Source organism: Hemiscyllium ocellatum, chromosome 35 (assembly GCF_020745735.1).
Source record: "Hemiscyllium ocellatum isolate sHemOce1 chromosome 35, sHemOce1.pat.X.cur, whole genome shotgun sequence".
Taxonomy (NCBI): domain Eukaryota; kingdom Metazoa; phylum Chordata; class Chondrichthyes; order Orectolobiformes; family Hemiscylliidae; genus Hemiscyllium; species Hemiscyllium ocellatum.
The window spans coordinates 13302389-13324924 of NC_083435.1; the positions used below are offsets into that span (position 1 = coordinate 13302389).

The 22536-nt window shown below is 43.4% G+C and overlaps 1 protein-coding gene across 2 annotated transcripts in view; it reads left to right on the forward strand.

Moving 5' to 3' along the window:
* Window positions 1-22536, forward strand: part of slc44a4 (solute carrier family 44 member 4) — a 91923-nt gene that overhangs the window by 42191 nt on the left and 27196 nt on the right. The window contains exons 1-8 of one of the 2 annotated variants that reach the window (XM_060850335.1): window positions 5133-5203; window positions 5410-5458; window positions 9451-9524; window positions 12910-12988; window positions 13599-13698; window positions 17611-17739; window positions 20727-20787; window positions 21906-22014. In XM_060850335.1, coding sequence (XP_060706318.1) covers window positions 9485-9524; window positions 12910-12988; window positions 13599-13698; window positions 17611-17739; window positions 20727-20787; window positions 21906-22014 — 518 coding nt within the window. In that variant the 5' untranslated portion in view covers window positions 5133-5203; window positions 5410-5458; window positions 9451-9484. Of the gene's footprint in view, window positions 1-5132; window positions 5204-5409; window positions 5459-9450; window positions 9525-12909; window positions 12989-13598; window positions 13699-17610; window positions 17740-20726; window positions 20788-21905; window positions 22015-22536 lie in introns of those variants that run through there. The other variant, XM_060850334.1, reaches the window with a different exon arrangement.

Consider the following 22536-nt stretch of genomic DNA (forward strand, 5'->3'; position numbering starts at 1 on the left):
TACATTCCTTTGTCTTGAAGCATATCTTAACACTGTTTTAGCAGTGAGGAGTGTGTTGCTAAGGCCTGCTCTTCACAATAAGTGATCAGTGTGTTAGAGACTGAAAGGTGAGTTCGATGCCTTCTGACATGCTTATGGTCACGAGTCATTTTTGGGCTATCAGTGATTGTGACATGAGGATAGTGCCTTATATACACACATCATCATGCACATTGGAACTCAAATGCTGTTGAGAAAGTAGATAGAAGATTGAAAAGGAAGATCTGTGTAACTTGAAATTTTTGAGACTGAGCGAAATGAATTCAAGTTTGAAAGTAAGGGTTTGGATGGATATAAAATTTGAGATAAAGGTCAACTACAGTTTGATTTGTCAAATTGACCACTTTCTGTTTTCATTTTTAAAAAAAAAATTGTTCATGGGATTTGAGCATTGCTGCCTGGGCCAGTGTTTATTGCCCATCCCCAATTATCTTGGAGAAAATGGGCTGCCCTCTCAAACCCCTGCAGTCCTCGGGTATAGAAACACCCACTGTGTTATTAGGGAGGGAGTTCCAAGTTTTTGACCCAATGACAGTGAAGGAACGATAACGTAGTGTCTCAAAGCTGGTCTTTTTTTTTCCCCCCCAAAAGCTGTTTCTTTTCTCAAGGATACTATGTCCTTGATTTTTTTTTCAGAGGGGTCTTAAACAGGCCAGGCTCCAAGTTAGACTAGTTTGGTACAGAAATGAAAAGGATTTTGAGAGACCTTTGTATGTAAACAGATGAGACTTCAGGCCAAAGTGGTTATGTTTTAGAAGTGACCTATATAATGGAAGGGGAGTGGTCAGCTCTCTAGCTGAGCAGTTCAGTCCAGGACTAGTTAGGAGTTCAACAGTGGGCTGTGTGGAAACTGTTTCCTAAACACGCTTTTTCTGCCCTTCTGACTTCAACCTGTAAGCATCTATTCCATTTTGTTTAACTGTATTTTAAGTCGGGGAGGGAGGGGGGTTTGCTTACTGGGACTGTTGTGTATATTTGAAACAGCATAATTAAGGCTAAATTGGATAGACTGAGTTCTGAAGGGGTTCTTTATTCTGTCCTTTGTTTCGTTGTGTAATTTTGTGAATAACGTTTCTTGTCTGTTTTAAAACCTGGCAGTCAGCCTCACTAACTGACTCTGGGTAATTTTCACTGTACCCTCAGCAAAACAAATTGCAAAGTTATGGTCTGGGCTTCCTACTTAAAGTGTTTGAGTGGTGAGGCCTAGTCCATAACAGTAGTTTTGAAAAATGCATTCATGGGATGTGGGTATCGTTGGCTAGGCCATCATATAATGCCCATCCCTAGTTGCCCTTGAAGGTAGTGGTAGCCTGCTGCCTTGAACTGTGCTGTGATAGATTCATTAGGATGGGCGTCTAGGATTTTGACCCAGTGACAGTGACATATCTCCAAGTAACAGTGGTGAATTTCTCAGAGGGAAACGTGCAGATGGCGGTGTTCCCGACACACCTGCTGCCCTTGTCCTTCGAGATGGTGGGTTGGTGCAGTCGAAGGGTGCTTCGTAAATTCCTGCAATGTAGCTTGTGTGTAAACTCTTGCTGCCATTGTGTGTCAGTGCTGGAAAGCCGCGATTTGTTAAAGTGGACCACTTTGTCTGATAAGACTACAGAGAATAATTATTCAGAAGTTTAATGATAGTGATTAATTCAAAATTAGTACACAGTCAGAAATGCTAATGTTCTTCAGATTTCAATGCCTTTCTCAATCGCAGATCGGTTTCCCTGAGGTAACTTGCTGTGTTTGTTGCTAGGACTTTGATCTGCAGTCTGCTCTAACCATAGTATTGTGTTTTAGTTGTTAGTGACTCAGGGACTTGTTTTTGTTTTTATTCAGGCCTCAACAGGATGATGATGTCACTGGCATTTATTGTCCATTCCCAAGTGTGGTCTCATTCCAGAGGATGTTTGAGTCACATTGCTGTGGGTCTAGAGTCACATGTCGGCCTGACTGGGTAACGAAGGCAGATTTCCTTCCCTAAGCACATCAGTGAACCTGATGAATCTTTTTTTTCCTTTTTCTCCAAACAATTGATGATAACTCTAACTGAGACTAACTCTATACTCCATTCAACTGAATGGTAATTCCAATAATGTTGAGATTTGTACCCATTTTCCTAGAAGATTCACCATGTCCTCTAGATAAATAGTCCAGTGACATTACCAATATGCCACCATGTTAAATCATAAAATGTAGGAGTAGAAGTAGGTCTATTTGAGTTTGCTCTGCTGCTCAATGAGATCACGTCGATCTTTCCCCAATGTTACAACTGGACTGTCCTCCCAACTATCTAACCCTAATCCTTACTGAACCCAGTTTTGCAAATCTTGTCTTGAGACTAGACTAATCCTGGCTTGTGGTCAAAAAGTGTGGCACTGGATAAGCACAGCAGGTCAGGCAGCATCCGGGGAGCAGGAGAGTTGATGTTTCAAGCATAAGCCCTTCATTAGGAACGTGGTCCACGTTCCTGATGAAAAGCTTATGCCCGAAACATTGACTCTCCTGCTCCTTGGATGCTGCCTGACCTGCTGTGCTTATCCAGCACCACACTCTCAACTCTGATCTGCAGTCCTGGCTTGTCTTTTTGTGTGTTTTGGTTTAGCTGATTCCTCAATACATTGGTGGTGCTGTCGGTTTCAGCAAACCTGGTCTTTGACAGAATAGAATTAATGAATAGTCAACATGATGTTAAAAGGGGCCCGTCTTGTGAAGCCAATGTATAATGAATCTTGTGAGGAAGTAACTGGGTAGAAGCCTTCATGCAATCCTCCTCAGTCGCTGCCAAACCTTCTCCATGATATCTTTTTAAACATTCAAAAGCATAAATGCAACACTTCATGTCCTTCCTTATCACCATCTCAGAACCTAAACACACCTTCTGAATGAAAGAGTGATTCACCTACAGGTGTTTTGATTCAGTTTGTTCATGATCTGGAATTTTTCACAATGGATTGGCTGAATGTGTATAGTTGAGTGTTTTGCAGAATGGCCCCTTGAAGTCTGTGGCCTCAACTCTGACTTCCAGTTGCTGCATTTGAACTGTTTCAGTACCTGAGGAGTCATAAATGGTGCTGAATACTGAGCAATCATTGGCAAACCTCCCCACTTTTGACCTTTTTTAGATGGAGGGAAGGTCAGTGGCAAAGCAGCTGTAGATTGTTAGGCCTAGGGCACTATGATGAGGAACTCCTGCGGAGATGTCCTGGATGACTGACCTCAAACAAGCACAACCATCTTCCTCAATTACAACATTTAAAAAACATTGGTAAGTCCATGATTAGGAAGGGTTTGGAGGGATGTGGGCCAGGAGCAGGCAGGTAGGACTAGTTTAGTTTGGAATTATGTTCAGCATGGATTGGTTGGACTGAAGGGTCTGTTTCCATGATGTATGACTCTCTTTGACTCCAGGGTATATGACTCTATATGATTCTAACCAGTGGGAGAGCTCTTCCTTCTCCCCATTTCCCACGTCTTCAGTTTTTCTAGGGTTCCTTGATCCACTCAGTCAAATGCTGCCTTTGATATTAATGGCAGTCACACTTCCTACTGTGAGTTCAGCTGTTCTAGGAGCTCTGTAGATTTGGCAGAATTCAAACTGACCGAGTTGTAAGCAAGTTATTGCTGAATAAGTGCTACTCGATAATACTATCAATGACCCCTTTCCTCACCTTGCTGATTACTGAGAGTAGACTAGGGCATTAATTGACTGACTGTATTGGATTTGTCCTGTAGATGGGACATATCTGGACAGTTTTCCACACTACCAGGTAGATGCTAATGTTGAAACTTTGGATGAATGTTTCTATTATTGTTAATATTGTTGTGATTTGGGAATTTGGATTTCAAAGTAAGAGTGAATGCTCCAATCTCCCCTTTTTAAATGTGCAGCCTCTTTATTTAAAGATGAAATCCGTTTTCAAAGTATTGATGTAAACATGATCAGTGCCTGAAACATAGTCTCCATCTGTAAAGCAGCTCCTTTTTGAATGTGTATCACATTTTTATAAATCTCCAGTGCATTTTAAAATAAGCTTTGGTGCAATGATTGTTTTGGAATACTGAATGGTGTTTTTTTTTTCATTTTAAATTTTAGAAACTAAGATCTCTTTTATCAACTTACCAGCAGCCATTCCTTAGTCTCACAGCACAGTAACAGGCCCTTTGGCTCACCATGTTTCTACCAACCAACCAACAAATGCGAAACTACACTAATCGCTACTTGATCAATAGCCTTCAGTGTCCTGGTATTGTAATTGCTCATCCAGATGCTTCTTAAATCTGGAGTACCTGCTTCCACCATCCCCTCAGGTCTCATGTTCTTCTACTCTCTGGGTGAAAAGATTTTGTTTTTCTCCATTCTCCTCCAAACCACTTGCTCCTCACCCTAAACGTCTGCCCTTTGGTGTTTGAAGCCTCCTCAAATTCTCTTGATCTGCTATGCCCCTCACGATTTTCTACGCCTCCTCTCTCTAAGAAAAACAAATCCAGCCTGTCCAGTCTCTTCTCGTTACTGAGATTTTTCATCTCCAGCAACATCTTGGTGAATCTCCTTTGCGCTCTCTCTCTCTCTCTCTAGTGCAATCACATCCTTCCAATAGAACTGAGCGCACACAGCATTCTGTCTGTGGCCTAACCAATGTTTAATTTTCCTCCTTTATTTGAACAAACTTTCAATGTCACTCGATATCCAGGGTTTCTTGGACTTGCTGCCCTCGCCGGTCACTCCTTAGAGGGACACGCTGGCCCTGAATTTTCGCTATACTACGTTTTAAAGATTTCCACTTTGCAAACATAAGTTTATCTGCAAGTAGTTGCTCCCAGTCCATGTTTGCTAGATCCTGTCTAATGTTAGGCAAATTGGCCTTACCCCAACTTCTGCACTTTCCTTCTCCCTTTCCATTATGACGTTGAGACTTAACATTACAACCACTATCCCCAAAATGCTTGTCCATTTTAACTTGAAACACTTGTCTGTCTTCATTCCTCAGGATTACGTCTAGGGCTGTCCACAGCCCCAGTAGCACTATGTACAAACCAACACACAAAGCTCCTGAGTTTCCACCCCAAACTAATCGTTTGACACTAAAGCAGTCCTGGTTTAACATAAGTGAAGTTAGAATCTCAGGCAGTCTTATTGCTGGTTTACCTGCACCTTTTCTGTGAATTGGTTGGTTGGTTTGACTGCTGTGTCGACCTTTTCTGTGATTTTAAAACCCCTGAGACGGAGCTGGGGTTTGCTGGGCACTGGGAGGGGGGTTGGTGGGGGGAGTTGTTGTGGGGGTGGGTGGCGGGGTGTGGGGTGTGGAACGCTGTGTCGCATTTGTAGCTAATAGCAGGCTGCTCTAACCCTTCATATTTCCGTTTTGTTACCAGGGGAACCAGCCAAATATGATCCGACTTTCAGGGGCCCAATCAAAAACAGGTAAGATTCAAAACGTGTACTGTCCCCACAACTCTGGGGTAGATAATCCCAAAGAGCCTTATTGATGGAGAGGTTTCCCCCACCATGGTGCTGCGCTTTAGCTTCCCCAACCAGCAGAAACGACCTCTCAATGGCCACCCTATCAAGTCCCTTCAGAAGCTTGTATATTTCGGTATAATGCACCTCCCATCCTTCTGAGCTCCAGGAACTGATGGCCTGAATTACTCAGCTTTCCATTGTAGAACATCGTTCTTTTTCACTGGCCTGAATCCGACCGGCCTTCAGTAATCCTCTGTGCTGAAGATCTGACTTTCTGACTGACTCGAACCCTATGCATCTCGTCTGTCAAAGCAACCCAGTGAGCCTACACTCCTTCCTTTTAAATATGGATACAAAACCTGCTAACACCGGTCAACAAACATCCAAATAAGCTATTGATCTTACTTTGCTCGTTAAGTCAGTTTTTAATTCTTGGAGACTCCCAGTGTGTTTCTGGCTGGAAGGCACTGACTTGAGTCTGCAAATGTGCCAAGGTGATCGCATTCCGTTCCTCCCTGTGCCCTGATGCGATTTGAACAGGATCGATACTCAAACGCTACGCACACTTCAACTTGCGAGCCCAAGGTACAATGTGGCCTAAGTGCATAATATTAAGGTTTAGAGGAATTTTGGGGCTTATGCCTGAAATGTCGATTCTCCCGCTCCTCGGATGCTGCTGTGCTTTTCCAGCACCACACTCTCGACTCTAATCTCCAGCATCTGCAGACCTCACTTCCGCCTACCTTAATTCAGATCTCCCTTTTTTGTTAACTTTGCGATGCTTGTTTATTGAACAGAATTGTTTTTAAGTGTATGCATTAACTAGGGATTCACCTTTGCTCCTAAAAATGGAAGTACTCCGAAACTTGGGATTATTAGTTTCGCAGATGACTGTGAAGATAAAAATACTCATGAAAAGTCTATGAAAGAGACTCCCCTCCGCCCCCCCCCCCCTCAGCTATTTATAAAGCAGCACTGTTTAACCTACTGTTTCCCAGTTTTAACCGGGTACAATAACGTGATTTGAATGGGCGCGGCATAATGTAGTCTCTTTATGTTCAGTGCTCCATAGCAGCTTTCTTTTTTTTTCCCAATTTACTTTTACTTTGGTTTGTTTTTTCATCTTCTTGCCTCTCATTTTCTCTCAGTCAGAGCACACAACCTTCCTCCCACCTCCCCTCAAACCAAGGTTCAGCTTCACTGATGTTAGAAGGGTACACAGTCGACAGAATGTGGTGCTGGAAAAGCACAGCAGGTCAGGCAGCACCCTAGGAGCGGGAGTGATTCCTGATGAAGGACTTTTGCCCCAAACGTCGACTCTCCTGCTCCTCGGATGCTGCCTGACCTGTGCTTTACCAGCACCGCACTCTCATGACTGTAATCTCCAGCATCTGTAATCCTCACTTTCGCCTTGGAAGGGTACAATTGATTGTGTGAAGTACTTTGGTCGCTTAGTCAGTGTTTTGGGTTGATCAGGCTTTTGTAAACCCATTCTAATATCGTCTCATGTGGCTTGGTATTGAACTGAGTTTTGTTTGTGCTGCTGTGTTGCACCTGAGGATTGCTTTAACTAAAGGCGCTTTTTAAATGCAATTATCCTGTGGCTCCACATGAAATAGAGGCGTTCCCTATTAAAGGCACTTCAGGCATTTAGTTAAGCAACTAATTATGGGCAAAGGTGTTTATAAACTGGGAGTGAAGGGACCACCTCCTTATTGATACACGTCAGGGTGCAGTCTAATTACAACACAATGTTGTTACAAGTGTGTGGGACTTGTTCTCTGCACAACTGTCCTCTGTACAGCATTTTCCTGATTTTTTTTTTTAAACCGTGTGAAGTCCAGCCCATATAGGCATGGTGGCAGGTTGAAGCGAGCCAGAATTGTATCCTGACCAAGTATTCACTTTCAGTATCTCTGCCTGTGAGGAAAATGAGTTTTCAATTGAGACACTAACAAAACCTGCTCAAACTAAAATCACACAACACCAGGTTATAGTCCAACAGGTTCATTTGGAAGCACTAGCTTTCGGAGCGCCGCTCCTTCAACCACCTGAAGGAGCAGCATTCCGAAAGCTAGTGCTTACAGAGAAACCTGTTGGACTATAACCTGGTGTTGTGTGATTTTTAACTTTGTCCACCCCTTTCCAACACTGGCTCCTCTACATCACTGCTGGAAAGAGACCCGTGTTTTAGTGAGAGGTCAACTCGACCTGACACATTAACTTTGCTTTTTGCTCCAGTGGTGTTGGCTGACTTGAGAATTTCCATCATCTCAGACATTTTTTTGTCATCAGTTTCCAATGTCTGCAACATTTTGCTTTTTGTTTTTGTTTGCGCTGGCGTGAAGGGTCCCCGTAGACGTTGGGCTGTGTTGCCCCCATCCTGGTTTAAGGATTTATGGCCCTCATTTTTCCTTTTGCCAAATTTGAAACCTTTTAGCTGAAAGTTTTGAATTTTTCCCTATATGTCCAAACATCTCTCTCAAAACAACAACAAAAGGCATTTTAAAGATGAAGATGACCAGGCCACTGATGCCCCGTCCTTTAGGGAAGACATCATGAAAGCTGACTCCAGCTGAGGGGTTGAACAGGGAGCGACAGTTACTTTAATGTTGTGAGCAATTTTCCTGTGCTCTCTGGCTAGAAGGATTCAGGCATGTGGCTAACACAACGTAAACGTAGGGTATATAGGAAAGTGCTCAAATTCCAGGGCAGTCCTAGTCAAGTGGCAGTGCTCAACAGGCAGCTGATGTCTTCAGATGGAAGATGAACCAGAAAAGGAGGAGGAAAACTCAGAAGAGTTTTTGATTGACATGGCCAGCGAGCAGGATTCTCTTTCACTCCTTTTTTTTTAATGCGATCAAGACATTCTGTGGAGCTACTTCGTCTGTCCTCATTTGTGAATTAACCTTGACTATCATGTATTGTTTAAGTTAGGAGTTAAAGGTTTAGCTGTAACGAGCAAAGCTTGAGCAGAGAAATGTTTCACAAATGAGATATTCAAATTGTCAAGGCTACTAGCTAGAAGTCATGCGGTGAGATCTTTAGGTAAAAGAACAGATTATGTCTGTGAAAAGACAAGATAGCATGAGACATGTGGGCATTTGATTGAAGTGTGGGAATTGTAATATGTATGCAGTAGTCTGCACAAAGATCAAAGATGTTTGGTCACCCATTAGAGTGAGTTTTACACCTCATGATATGAAGTTTACCATGATGCACCTGGACATGAAATAAATGACCATAACTTATTGACGAGTCTAAATGTTTATAAAGTTGATCCCATTCCATTTTCTGTCTGATTTAAGTAATATATCACATGTAGGCTGTTGCATCTTAACAAACTTAATAAACTATCTTCAAAACTCCTTACGAATGGTTCACTTTTTATATTTGATAACGATGATCCTGAAACGCAAAACGTACACTGGGAAGGTCAGGATGTGGTGCTCAAGAGTAAAGGGGATGGGATGGCTGAGTGGTATTGTCTCTGGACTGCTAATCTAGAGACCCTGGTAATGTTCTGAGGACCCCATTTCAAATCCCTCCAAGACAGATGGTGGAATTAAATATATCTGGAATTAGAGGTCTAATGATGACTGTAAATCCATTGTCAATTGTCAGTGAAAAAATGTCCTTCAGGGAAGGATACTGCCATCCTTAACTGGTCTGGCCTACTTGTGATTCTAGACCCACAGCAATGTGGTTGACTCCTAACAGCCCTCTGGGCAATTACAGATGGCCAATAAATGCTGGTCTAGCCAGTGACACCCACATCCCATGAATAAATAAAACATAAAATTGATGGACTGTCTCCAAAGCCCTTGGATGGTACCAATCTGTGGAGCTATCTGGGGGCCAGTGCTCTCCAGGTGCTGAGCGGACATTTCAATCATTGATTTTTTTTTCTCTGGTTATGAACTCCAGTACCTCTGTCCATCTTTTGCTTGCAGGAGTTGCACTGACATCATCTGCTGCGTGCTGTTTATGGTCTTCATTTTGGGTTACATGGTCGTGGGGATATTGGGTAAGTATTGCATTGGGTTTAATTTTGTCTTCCTCAGTCACTATATTGCCATGATTTGTTGTATCTGATTTTAAACTCCCACCCTGTGGCCTCCTCCATCACACGCAGACCTTCTCTCCCTCCACTCCAACCTTTTACACCTGAGTGACTTTCGTATCTTTTGATCTAAGATGGCAGGTGATCAGTGGATCCAATCTTTGGGGAAGAGGAAGAATATTATCTGTTATGCCTTCTCTCACTCTGTATGTTACCCAAAGAGCATCAAGACAAATTGCACCTCGTTTATCTATAAGAATCTCCTATATGGACTCTGAAAGAGGCCACTCAGCCTCTCAATCCTCCTTCACCACTCGATCCAATCATAATTGATCTCCTACATAAAATCCACATTACTGAAACTAATCTGGACCAATAACACTGGTATGGTGTGTTGGCGGAGTCTAGGAATTCTGCTATGCATAATGCACCTCCCTGTTTCCTATCTGCCATCTACAAGGCACAACTCAGGAGTGTGATGAAACATTCCCTACTTGTTCGGTGTGTGCGGCCCCAAGAACACTTGGGAAGCTTGACATCGTCTCACTCAAAGCACCTGTTTTGATGCAATGTGTTTTAATGTCTGCAAGATGAATTAGACAATTGTTGTTTTCAACAGTCAAGCACCACCATTAGTTGATTGCATAATTGCAAATAAAAGCTGCACTCCACCCTCACCGCAGTTGGCTGAACCTTAATTTCCATCACTTTTTAGACTTTCCCAGGAGAGTTTGAAAATCTGTTCAACAGGTATAGAACACCACTTGCAAGGTGGTTTATGGATGTTTACACTGTTGGATGGGTTGTGAATGCTACAAAGACTGAGCTCAGTGAATGTTTATGACACAAACACGAACATCTTTGGAATCCTGCCTAATATTTACACAGCAGGACAGGGCAGGGACCAGTTAATTCGTGGCACTGAGACATCCTGCTTTTTGTTCTTCCTTTTAAATAAAGTGGTTCTGTTTGCAAAAGGGGCTGGTACTGAGAGAGCCACCAAGGATCCCTCACCTTCAATGATAACATTTCTTGGCTAGAACATGGCCTTTTCTTACCTTTGGACATTTGATCAACTGCATCATGGGATCAGTGTGACTCTACTGAAAAAGAGGAGTTCTGTCCCATTGCCTTGGGCACTTCAGATTGCCTTTCTGTCCCCAAATTACCCCCAAACACCCTCTGGGCCTGATGGTGCCGTGGTCACATTACTGTTTTTGGACTGCAGACTGATCTCAACAGGAGAAGAGTTAAAGTCCAACCACAACAACTTGGAAATTTGCTCTCAGCTCGTAAAATGTAGAGTTAGAGAAACTATTCTTGATACTAATAATCATGAAGCTTGTTGTCATAAAAACCCATCTGGTTCCTGAATGTACTTTAGGGATGGAAATCTGCCGCCTTCACTTGATCTGGCCTAAATGTGCCTCCTCCAGACCCACAGCAATGAGTCAAATTCTTAATTTCACTTTGAATTTACCAGGCAAGCCACATTTTGTACCAAACTGCTGCTGTCTTAAAAATGCCTTCAGATTCTAGTGGTTCAAGTAGGTAGCTCACCACCACCGCCATGCGACCAATTCGAGATGGGCAACAGATCTTGCCAGTGACGCCCACCTCCCAGGAGTTTTTTTTTGAACATCCCATTCAAAATTCCTGTGTCCTCTTTTGATAACGCTAACTAACTAATAAACCTGTCACACTAATTCCATACTCCCCCCAACTGGTAGCAAGATGAAACTGCAGCTATACAACTTTTCATGGGAATTTAAACATGGCGATTGTAGGAATAGTTTATCACGTAGGGAGGATTCTCTCTGTAAAATTTCAATAAAAATCGAAAAATGTCATGAACCACAAAATGAATCCTCTGATTTTTCCCTACTCGTCCTCACACAGCTCTGCTCATTATTTCCTCCTCCTCAATGTGCATTCAATTCTTTTTGTTGTTCAGTACAGGCATTGCTAAAATAAAGTCACACATTTTTGGCATGGTCTCTGTCTTGCACTCGTCAGGACAATTTGCACATTTTCCTCTAATAGGGTGTGGCCTTCCATTCAGAAAGAGGTTCTGCCTAATTCTCAATTGAGTAACATAATGTAGTGCTGGTGGGATACCAAGTATGCAGACTAAATATCCCAAAGACTGGCAACTCCTCTCAAACAACGTACACTTATCTCAAACAATGCATGCTTATGTCTGTTCACAACAAGCAAGTAACGAACTGCACCCAACCAGACCATGCTTTGAAATCGCACAAGTGTCCAACATTAGATAGTAATAGGACCACATTTGCTAAATAATCTTATGCGTGAAGATTTACGCTAAGCCAATTTATATTGTCAGATGGGTTTTAGTGTGGCGCATGTGTGCATATTGGTACTAATACATGGAACTCTATTGTATACTGACAGGGGAAAAAAACATGTACACACTGTGCCTGTCTCAGCAAAAGGAAATGGGTGACAACCATTTTCATTTGTCAGGGCATTGCCATTAGAAACTAATCACCATTCAATGTGTCTGGCCTAAAATTGCAATAACACTGACCATTTGCTGTCAGTCGTCATTAACTGGTGCATCCACAATGGCAATGCCTCCTTGCAATCAGTGTCCACTTTTCAACTTATCAATACTCTCCCCTCACATAGTACAAAATGTTGATTTACCTTTATCTTGACATTGCAAATTGTCCTGATGAGTGCAAGATGAAAACTTTTGACAAAATGTCTTTTCAGATACAAAAACAGAAATTGCTGGAAAAGCTCAGTGGGTCTGGCCGCATCTGTGCAGGGAAAGCGGAGAATTAATTCTTCTGATCCAGTGACCCTTCCTGAGGACCTGAAACCTGGACCTGGACCCAAAACATTCACTCTCCACTTTCTTTCCACCAGATGTGGCCAGACCTGCTGAGCATTTCCAGCAATTTCTAATTTTGTCTTGTTTCTGATGAACCTGCAGTTCTTTTGACTGTTTTCTTCTATTGTCTTCTGGTTCCCAAAAGTTAGAACTAATCATAGTTTAGGTGTGAAACATTAGACCTACATAGAGTGTATTTCTTTCAGCTCTCCCTGTATTCAGTAAGCTGATACTGTACATTGTTACGCAGCACAGGGTTGCAGTGTGAGAATGAATCTGTCACCTGGGATATATATTCAAATAACCATCAGCTCCTGCCCTTTTATAGATTGGACAAAATAACGCACACCTTTCTCTGAAATACACATTCCTTCCCATTTGCATTTGGCACTGGCCTGTTGGCCATTTATTTCAGCAAGTCTGACTGTGTGTTTGAAATGAGCTTATTATCAGTGTTTATTGTTGACTGTTTGTTGTGGTATTTTCCAGCCTGGTTATATGGAGACCCACGTGAAGTGATCTATCCCAGGAACTCTACTGGCATGTACTGTGGCATTGGCACTAATGAGTAAGTAGCAGCTGTGCTGGGTTTTAGAGGGAGATGGCACCGAAAGACTTTGCAGCTACAAGATGTATTGTATCACCTGAGCATTGGGGTTTGGGAGTGGACTGCGGGAATCAGCTGGACCTGTTGGTTACAAGTATGTCCACGTCCATTTCAATGCATAGATACATAGATCTCCTCTGCTCATACAGTCCCTATTTTCTCTCCCTGTTCTTCCTCACAAAATGAAACACCACCTACTTCTCTGTATATTGAGTTTATTCTTCAGGATTGAGATAGCAGCAAAAGGCAGAACAGGAGTATCAGCAACTGCTGGAAAATCCTGTCCTGTGAATTGCTGTCCGGTTAGCAATATGTGTAGATTCCAGGATGATGGTTCCTCCAGTCAAATAACTTGGCAGTGAGTTTGTGAAGCTTGGTACCAGAGCTGCCTGGTACCAATGAAACTAACGGTGCATTGACGAGATGATGGGATTAAGGGGTTGGGTACGACTGTTTGCTTCGCTCAGTTGACGTCCCAGACACCTATCAATTGTGCTGGGGGGGGTGATGAAGAAATGTTTCAATGTTTCTTGGAAGTCCGCATCCTAACACATGCATTTTATTTTCCAAGGGATAAACCCTATGTCTTCTACTTTGACATCCTGAAATGTGCCTCTCCGACAGGCATCCTGGCCTCTGCCCTCAACGGCCTTCAATGTCCAACAACTCAGGTAATGTCTGTGTGAGGATTGTTCATTGCAGCACAAGGAATAGGGGTAGGCCTGCAAATACGTCTCCCCTTCCGTTGACCTCATAAGTGATTTTCAACCTTGAATCTAGCTTTCAGCATGACCCTCTATATCCCGAAGCCCCTCCATGCTCAAGTGACCTTGAGGTAGACACATTCACAAAAGAGTCGCAATCATTTAGATGAAGAAATTATGCGTCATCTACTCTGTCAATCCTCCTAGGAATTTGAGAAGTTTCCATAAAACCATCTCTCATCCTTCTGAACCTCAGGGAATAAGGGCCGAGTCTACTCAATCTTACCAAATCGGACGATTTCCCCCCATTCCAGGAACCAGCATGGTGAACTGTCATTGTCCCCTAGAGGGCAATAATTCCTTTCTTGGGTACAGACACTAAATCTGTACACCGAATTCCAGTAGTAGTCCGGTATGATTGTAATAGGATTTCAATACTTTTTTTTATACACAAGTCCCCTTGAAATGAAGACTAACTTCTTAAGTACTTGCTGTACCTACATAACGTTTTGTGATTACTACATAAGGATGCACAGATCTTGCTGTATGTCACCTCTTGCAACCGGAGCCCTGACAGGTGTCCTAACAATAGAACGTATTACAGAATCAGAATTGTTAGTGTGTAGAGGGAGGCCGTTCAGCCCACCATGCATGTGCCAACTCTCCAAATGAGCATCTTACTCAGTGCCGTTGTCCTGCTTTGCCCAGTAACCCCATACATTGTTTCCTTTTTAACATCCAAGTAATTAATGCCCTGATCAACTTTCCTCCCCCATTTTACTCTCAGGCGGTGCACACTCCATACCCTCACCACTTGCTGCACGCAAAAGATCTTCCTCCTGTCACTTTTTTTTTCCCCTTCTTGTATTAATTGCTTTAAGTCTGAGCCCACTCATTTTTGATCTTTGCAACAGTGGTAACATTCTCTGTGTATGTATTCCAGACTCCTCGTAAGTTTGAATACTTCCATCAGATGTCCTCTTGGCTGCCTTCTCTGCAAACCAAACAGGCTCAGCTACTCTAATCTATCTTCATAACTGAAATTGCCCATCCTTGTAAACCTCACCTGCGCTGTTTCCAATCCTTCACCTCGATCCTAAAATTAGGTGCTCGGAGCTAGGCTGAATACTTCAGCTGAGGTCAACTGCATCACCTCACTCTATACAGTTGCACCCTTATTAATAAATGCTGGGATAACATTTCCTTTAGTAATTGCTCTGTCCACCAACCATGTCACCTTTTTAATAACTTGTGTACATATAGACTTGCTCCTGCAACGCCTTTTGAGTTGTACCCTCTTATTTTACTGTCTCCCTATGTTCTACCGATCATCCCACATTTCTCCACATCGGATTACATCTGCCACCTATCTGCCCACTCCAACAACTTTCCCAATAACTTCTGTTTTTGAAGTTTTGCACTTTCCTCCTCGCAATTTACAATGTTTCCAAATATCATATCATTTCCAAGTTTTGAAATTGTGCCCTGTATCCTAGGTCTGGATATATCATGAAAAGCAAGGATTCCAACACTGCCCCCTGGGACTACCTGCAACAAATCTCCCTCCCAGACTGAAAAGCATCTATTGACCATTGCTTTCGGTTTCCTATCCCCCACTAATTTTTGTATCCATGTTGCTACTGCCCCTTATATTCTACAACCTGTAACTTTGCTGTAATTGTGCAGCCTTTTTTAAAGTCTGTGCTCACCACATTAACTGCATTGCCCTGGCCAACTCTCTGACCTCAACAAGTTCCATTAAGTTAGTCAGTTGTGATTTTCCTGGGAAAAGCTGGTTCTGTTCAATTAACTCCCATTTGCCCGCGTGAAAATTATTAAACTGTCTGCCTGTATTTTCTTGAAGAAGCACATATATTGTTTGCAAATCTGTAGTTCTCTGGCATCACCCCCAAGTCTGAGGAACATAAGAAATAGGGGTACAAGTCAGCCATTTGGCCCCTCGATCCTTCCTCGCCATTCTGTAAGATAATGGTTGATCTACCTTAGGCCTTAAGTTCTCTTTTTTTTTTCTCCTTCTCATCCCATCTTTCTTAACTCCTCAATATATCCACAATCCATTCTTCTCCTCATTAAATACTATCAGCGATCTATCTTCCATAGCTCTCTGAGGTAAAGAATTCCAGATATTCACTTCCCTCTGAGAGAAATCTCAGTTTTAGAGTCATTAGAGGTGTACAGCAAGGAAACAGACCTTTCAGTCCAACCCATCCATGCCGACCAGATATCCCAACCCAATCTAGTTCCCACCTCGCCAGCACCTGGCCCATATCCCTCCAAACCCTTCCTACTCCTATACCCATCCAAATGCCTCTTAAATGTTGCAATTGTACCAGTCTCCACCGCTTCCTCTGGCAGCTCATTCCATACACGTACCACCCTCTGCATGAAAAAGCTGTCCTTTAGGTCTCTTTTATATCTTTCCTCTCTCAACCTAAACCTATGCCCTCTAGTTCTGGACTCCCCCATCCCAGGGAAAAGACTTTGACTATCCTATCCATGCCCCTGAGGGTCCCCTTATTCTGTGACTGTGTTCCCTGATTTGAGATTCCCTGAGTAGTAGAAATATCTTCTCACCATCTACCCTGTTGAGTACCCTCTGTGAGAATCTTGTATGTTTCGATAAGATTACCCCTCATGTTTCAAAACTCCAATGAATTAAAGCCCAACCTGTTCAGCTGTTCTTGAGAAGTGAACCCTTTTCCCCAGGGAACAGTTTATTGAATTTTGTTTTAAACCTCCCTCCCACCACCTTCCCCCACCCCACCCCCCAGATCTAGCTGTTCAGCCAAATGTTACATTATTATCTTGTTCAGAACACTTGGTGCTGTGTCAGGTCATTTCTGCTGGTTTTTAACTCTCTTAAAGGTACAGTACTCCTTACACCTTCCACCTTCATAACAAGAGAGCAACTCACCATCACCTTTTCAAGGGCAACTACAGATGGGTAATAAATACTGGCCTTGCCAGTAATGTTCAAGCCCCACAAATGATTTTTTTAAAAAAATTGCAGTGCCATAGACATGATTCTGGCTGCAGTCCCTTGACAAACAATTGTTCTCGTCAGTTTTAGGAAGGGAATCCTGGTTGAGGAGTCGGATGCATTTAGGGGGGAACTCCTGTACTGCCTGCATATTCCTTTTTCAACTGCCTGATGCTATCCCTTTGTGCTGCTAGCTGGCCTGCTCTCCGTGTGGCTCTCCGCCTCGCTGAGGCACTGCCGTGACCCCAGTTGCTGCTTCAGTTTTGAATCCTGGAGCATGAGCTGCTGCATCTGATGGCATTCCCTGCTCGAGTGACTATCCAGGATATAGGGAACATCCTGAAATTCCCACATGGAGCAGGCTATGCGTCCTCATGGTCAAAGCCATTCCTTTATTTATTAACTTTGCTACTGCCAACAAAGTCTTATCAGTATTAATAAACAAATGAATTACAGTTATTAATAAAACCTTACTTCCACTGATGAATCTGACTAATATTTAACACCCCTTACAAATTGCAATAAACCAAATTTAAAACACCATTTACACGCTCTGTACTGAATTCCAAGTGAACCAAATTTGTGACAACGTTCAGCCTATGTCTCGCTCAGATATAGTCTTGAAACTGTGTGTCCCTTATGAACCAGAATTGCCAGTGTTTTCCTTTTCCTGATCATCAAGGAGCTTGCTTGAGGTTCCTGTGCTGGTTTCGCTGAAAAATTTCACAGCAATGTTAATGGAACGGATTTTAACTTTATTGCTGACCACATCGATATAAGGCTAATCCTGCTCTTGTACGTCAGAGGACTCATGCACTTTCACAGGCTGTTCCCCTCTTTTACCCCAGTTGAAATGCTCCACCTCTCTTTCTCGGCAGGTTTGTGTTTCGCAATGTCCCAATAAATTCTGGCTTCCAGTAACATCATTCGTGTCAGGAATTTCTCCTTCAATTGTCTTCGAACAGGAATACTGCAATCCTTCCATTGACCTGGCGACGACCACCCTGGTGAGTATGGCTGGTTGGAGGGTTTGAGATACAGGGAGAGGCTGAACATACTTGGACTATATTCCCTGGAGGGTTGGAGGCTGAGGGATGACCTTATACAGGTTTATAAAATCATGAGGGGCATGGATAAGATTTCTGATGAAGGGCTTATGCCTGGAACATTGACTCTCCTGCTCCTCGGATGCTGCCTGATCTGCTGTGCTTTTCCAGCACCACCATTTTTCAACTCCTCCAGCATTTGCAGTTGTCACTTTTTCCTGGCTGTGTACAAACTTTTCCTTGAACAATGTCTCGTATGGTTGCTTGTTACCTTTTTTTTTTCTTTATCCATTCACGTGATGAGGGCATCACTGGCCAAGCCAGCATTTATTGCCCATCCCTAATTGCCCAGAGGGCAGTTAAGAGTCAACCACATTGTTGTGGGTCTGGAGTCACACATGTAGGCCAGACTAGGTAAGGATGGCAGTTTCTTTCTCTAAAGGGCATTAGTGACCCAGATGGGGTTTTCTGACAATCGACAATGAATTCATGGTCATCATTTAATTCTTAATACTGGATATTCATTGAATTCAAATTCCACCAAATGCCGTGGCGGATTTTGAACCCGGAATGTTATCTTAATCTCTGGAGTAACAGTCCAGCAATAATACCACCGACTTGCTGTGTGTTAACTATTCTGTGCTGAGTGTCTGTCGCAGTAGCTCAGAGAGTCAGTCTCTCTGTGGAATTGGAAAGTTGTGTATGGGAACTTCACACCAGACCTTTGAGCTTGAAGATCAAGGTTATGACAGTCCAGTGTCAGTCATGAGGCGCAGTGCTCTGGCCAAGGTCCTGGTCTGATGACTGGAAAGATCCAACAACTACGAGAACCCTTGCTGCATCAAATGTGGATTCCTGACCAGATCACATGGACTGTAACACCCATAAGATAAAGGAGCAGAATTAGACCCTTCAGCCCATCAAGTGTGCTGCACCATTTGATCATGGCCAATTTGTTTCACAATCTCCATTCCCCTGCCTTCTCCCCATAACCCGGATCCCCTCACTAACCAAGAACCCATCCATGTCTGTCTTAACTACACTATGACTTGGCCTCCACTGTCCCCTGCAGCAATACGTTTCACAGATTCACCACCGCCTGGCTAAAATTATTCCTCCTCCTCTCCATTTTAAAGAGGTGTCCCTTTGATCTGAGGGTGTGCCTTCGGGTCGTAGACTCTCCTACCAGTGGAATCAATCCTGCTTATGGCAGGTTGCTGTGCACAAACCAGGTTGAGGCATGAAATCAGTTCATTGCTTTTTGTTTAGGGATATCCTGAGACTGTGGAATATTTTCTCCTGGCTGACAGGGGGGATGATGGTGGCATAGTGGTAATGTCACTGGACTAGCAAGTCACCAGCCCAGGCTAACACTGGCTGGGTGGGTGTGGAGAAAACACCTGTTATAGGGCAAACAGGCAGACAACTAGCAATCTGCATCCACAAACACCAACTGGCCACTAAATGCTATAACCAGTTGTCCCTAGTAGCCATACCTGCAGATGATCAGGACCACAAATTTGCCTGGGACAACACAACGATTGTAGGACAAGCTAAACATAGAACAGACAGAGAATTTCTAAAAGCATGGCTCTCAGCCACGGACTCCATCAACAAACTAATAGACCTGGACCCGATATACTGGCCACTACAACACATAACTGGAACTGGCAACTGGAAGCAGCAGAAACAGAACCAAATAAATTCTAGAAGACACAGTACAGCAATGCTTCACCAGAGGCTACAAAACATAGAAGCGTAGAGTCCCTACATTGAGGAAACATTCAGCCCAACAAGTCTAAATTGATCCTCAGAGCAACCCACCCAGATCCATTGTCCTAACCTATTACTTTATATTTACTTCTGACTAATATAGCTAACCTACATATCCCTGAATGCTATGGGCAATTTAGCATAGCCAATTCACCTAACCTGCACATCTTTGGATTATTGGAGGAAACCCATGCAGACACTGGGAGAATGTGCAAACTCCGCAAAGACAGTCACCAGAGGCTGGAATCAAACCTGGGTTCCTGGCACTGAGGCAGCAGAGCTGACCACTGAATGGCCCTAAGCACCAAAGATGTCACCGAGACAGGGGACGAAACGTCTGTAAATCAAACTTCCCGGCTCGGCTAACCACGGCAACTGGCAGCTGACCTACAAATCTTTACACAAACCTTGAACAGGTTCACATCTCACCACATCTTCTGGTGTAACTAAATTTAATTAAAACAATGAAAAGCTCTCATAGGTTCACAGCCAATCATCAATTTTTGTGAAGGCCTATGGGTACCACTGAACCATATGAGGATAGTAGTTCCTGCAAGATTTGTGAAGGTTTGTGGCTCAGGTTGAGGTTTAGGGTGTAGGTTTGCTCGCTGAGCTGTAGGTTTGATATCCAGGCGTTTCATTACCTGGCTAGGTAACATCATCAGTGGTGACCTCCAAGTGAAGCGAAGCTGTTGTCCCAGCTTTCTATTTATATCTTTCTCCTAGATATATCTTTCTATCCAGGAGAAAGATATAAATAGAAAGCAGGAGACAACAGCTTCGCTTCACTTGGAGGTCACCACTGATGATGTTACCTAGCCAGGTAATGAAACGTCTGGATATCAAACCTACAGCTCAGCGAGCAAACCTACACCCTAAATAGTAGTTCCTCTTGTTGACCAGACCCACAGCATTGTGGCTGGCCTTTCACTCCTCACCAGAGCCATTCAGGATGCTGGCCTTACCAGGGATACTCATGTCTCATTAAAGGATTTTAAAATATTCTTCCTTTTTTTTTCATTGAACCCCTTTCACCACTGTTCATTATCCTCCCTTCCTCGCACCATAGGCACATAACACTCAATCGAAATATCAGTGATTGTCCGTCCTTGTGTGTGTTGTCAGGAAACAAAAGTAAACAACTAAACCTATGTTCAACTTTTTTTTAATTGCAGACACCACAAGATATTTTGCTGAAAGAACTGTGTCCAAAATACACGATTCCAAGCACACCGTGTGAGTGTCTGATGTTTCCTGATACAGGTTTGAGTTGGAGGCTTGTTCCTTGGGGATGTTGCTGTCCCTGTATCTGTACTTTAAGGAGCAGTTTCACCGGTTGTAGGAGATGCCTTGATCAGGTTGGGAAAAACTCCATTTCAGCAATGAGGAAGGAATGTTCTCTGAAGGGTTGGGAACTTCTTAATTATTTTCCAAAAGGGCAGGCAACAGGGAAGGATATTCTTCAGTTTGAATGTCAAGTGTCAAATAGTGTGTGGTGCAGGAGCTTTTGAGCGGTTAACTGTGCTGACGTTGGGGAGATCTTGTTTGGCGTAGATTGCCTTCAGTGATTTCTCACCCCCACGTGCTGAGTGCTGTGTACTCTGGGAGTTAGGGGTTGACGGTGTGAAAACACTATGCTCTTTTTTTCTCAGATCATAGTTCCTTTTGAAAATGGAGTCGCAGGTAGACAGGGTGGTGAACAAGGCGTTTGGGTATGCTTTCTTTTATTGGTCAGTGCATTGAGTATAGGAGTTGGGAGGTCATGTTGCAGCTGTACAGGACATTGGTTAGGCCACCTTTGGAAAATTGTGTGCAATTCTGGTCTCCTTCCTATTGAAGGATGTTGTGAAACATCGGATTCAGAAAAGGTTTATAAGGATATTGCCAAGTTTGGAGGGTTTGAGCTACAGGGAAAAGCTGAATAGACTGGGGCTATTTTCCCACAGTGTCAGAAGCTGAGGGGTGAACTTATAGAGGCTTAGGAAACCATGAGGGATATGGATTGGGTAAGTAGACAAGGTCTTTTTCCATGGGGTAGGTGAATCCAAAACAAGAGGGCTTAAGTTTAAGGTGAGAGGGGAAAGATTTAAAAGGGACTTCAGGAGCACCTTTATCACAGAGGGTGGTGTGTGCACAGAATGAGCTGCCTGGTGAGATGGAGGAGGCGGTATAATTACAACATTTAAAAAGTATCTGGATGGGTTTATGAATAGGAAGGGTTTAGAGGGATATGGGCAAAATGCTGGCAAATGGGATTAGATTTTAGGATATCTGGTCAGCACGGATGGGTTAGGCCAAAGGATCGGTCTCTGTGCTGAATCTCTAAATCACCAGCTTCTGTTTATCGTTTGCAGTCCTCGGTCGGTGTGTGCCAAAGATAGGTGATGCGTTCCCTGACAACTTTACCCTTAACGATGTTAACAGTGCCAATGAGACAGCTGAAAAGGTGAAAACTGCTGTTGGGTAAGTCCATGGAGAAGGCTTATGTAGAGGTGTGATTGTCTGTCTGAAAGCATTTTCAAGGGTACTTTATTCCACTTTCCCCGACTTAGCTCCTCTCTTGACTCTTGACTCATCTGCCACTGACTCTTTCAGCCCCCAACCAAGAGTCATCAACCACATTGCTGTGGGTCTGGAGTCGCAAGTAGGTCAGACCAGGGATGGATTGGCCGATTCCCGAAAGGGCACCGGAAATCGACACTGCTCACCATGAGGCTGGATCTTAATTCCAGATTTTCACTGATTTTCAACCCCATGCCCTCAATGACCTGGGTCCGTGGACAATTAGCCCAGTGATGATACCACTGTGCACCAGTCTTTTCTGCAGAATCCTTCAACTCTTTTTGCTCCTATGTGCCTCTTGTTTCAATCACTCCTCCTTTGGCTGCCGGGGCTTCTGTTGCTCGGGCCCCAGTTCCTTTCTGCCTTGCTCTCCTGAAACTACTTTTTCCCTTCCCACCATCCGCCACCCCAAACCCAAATCCA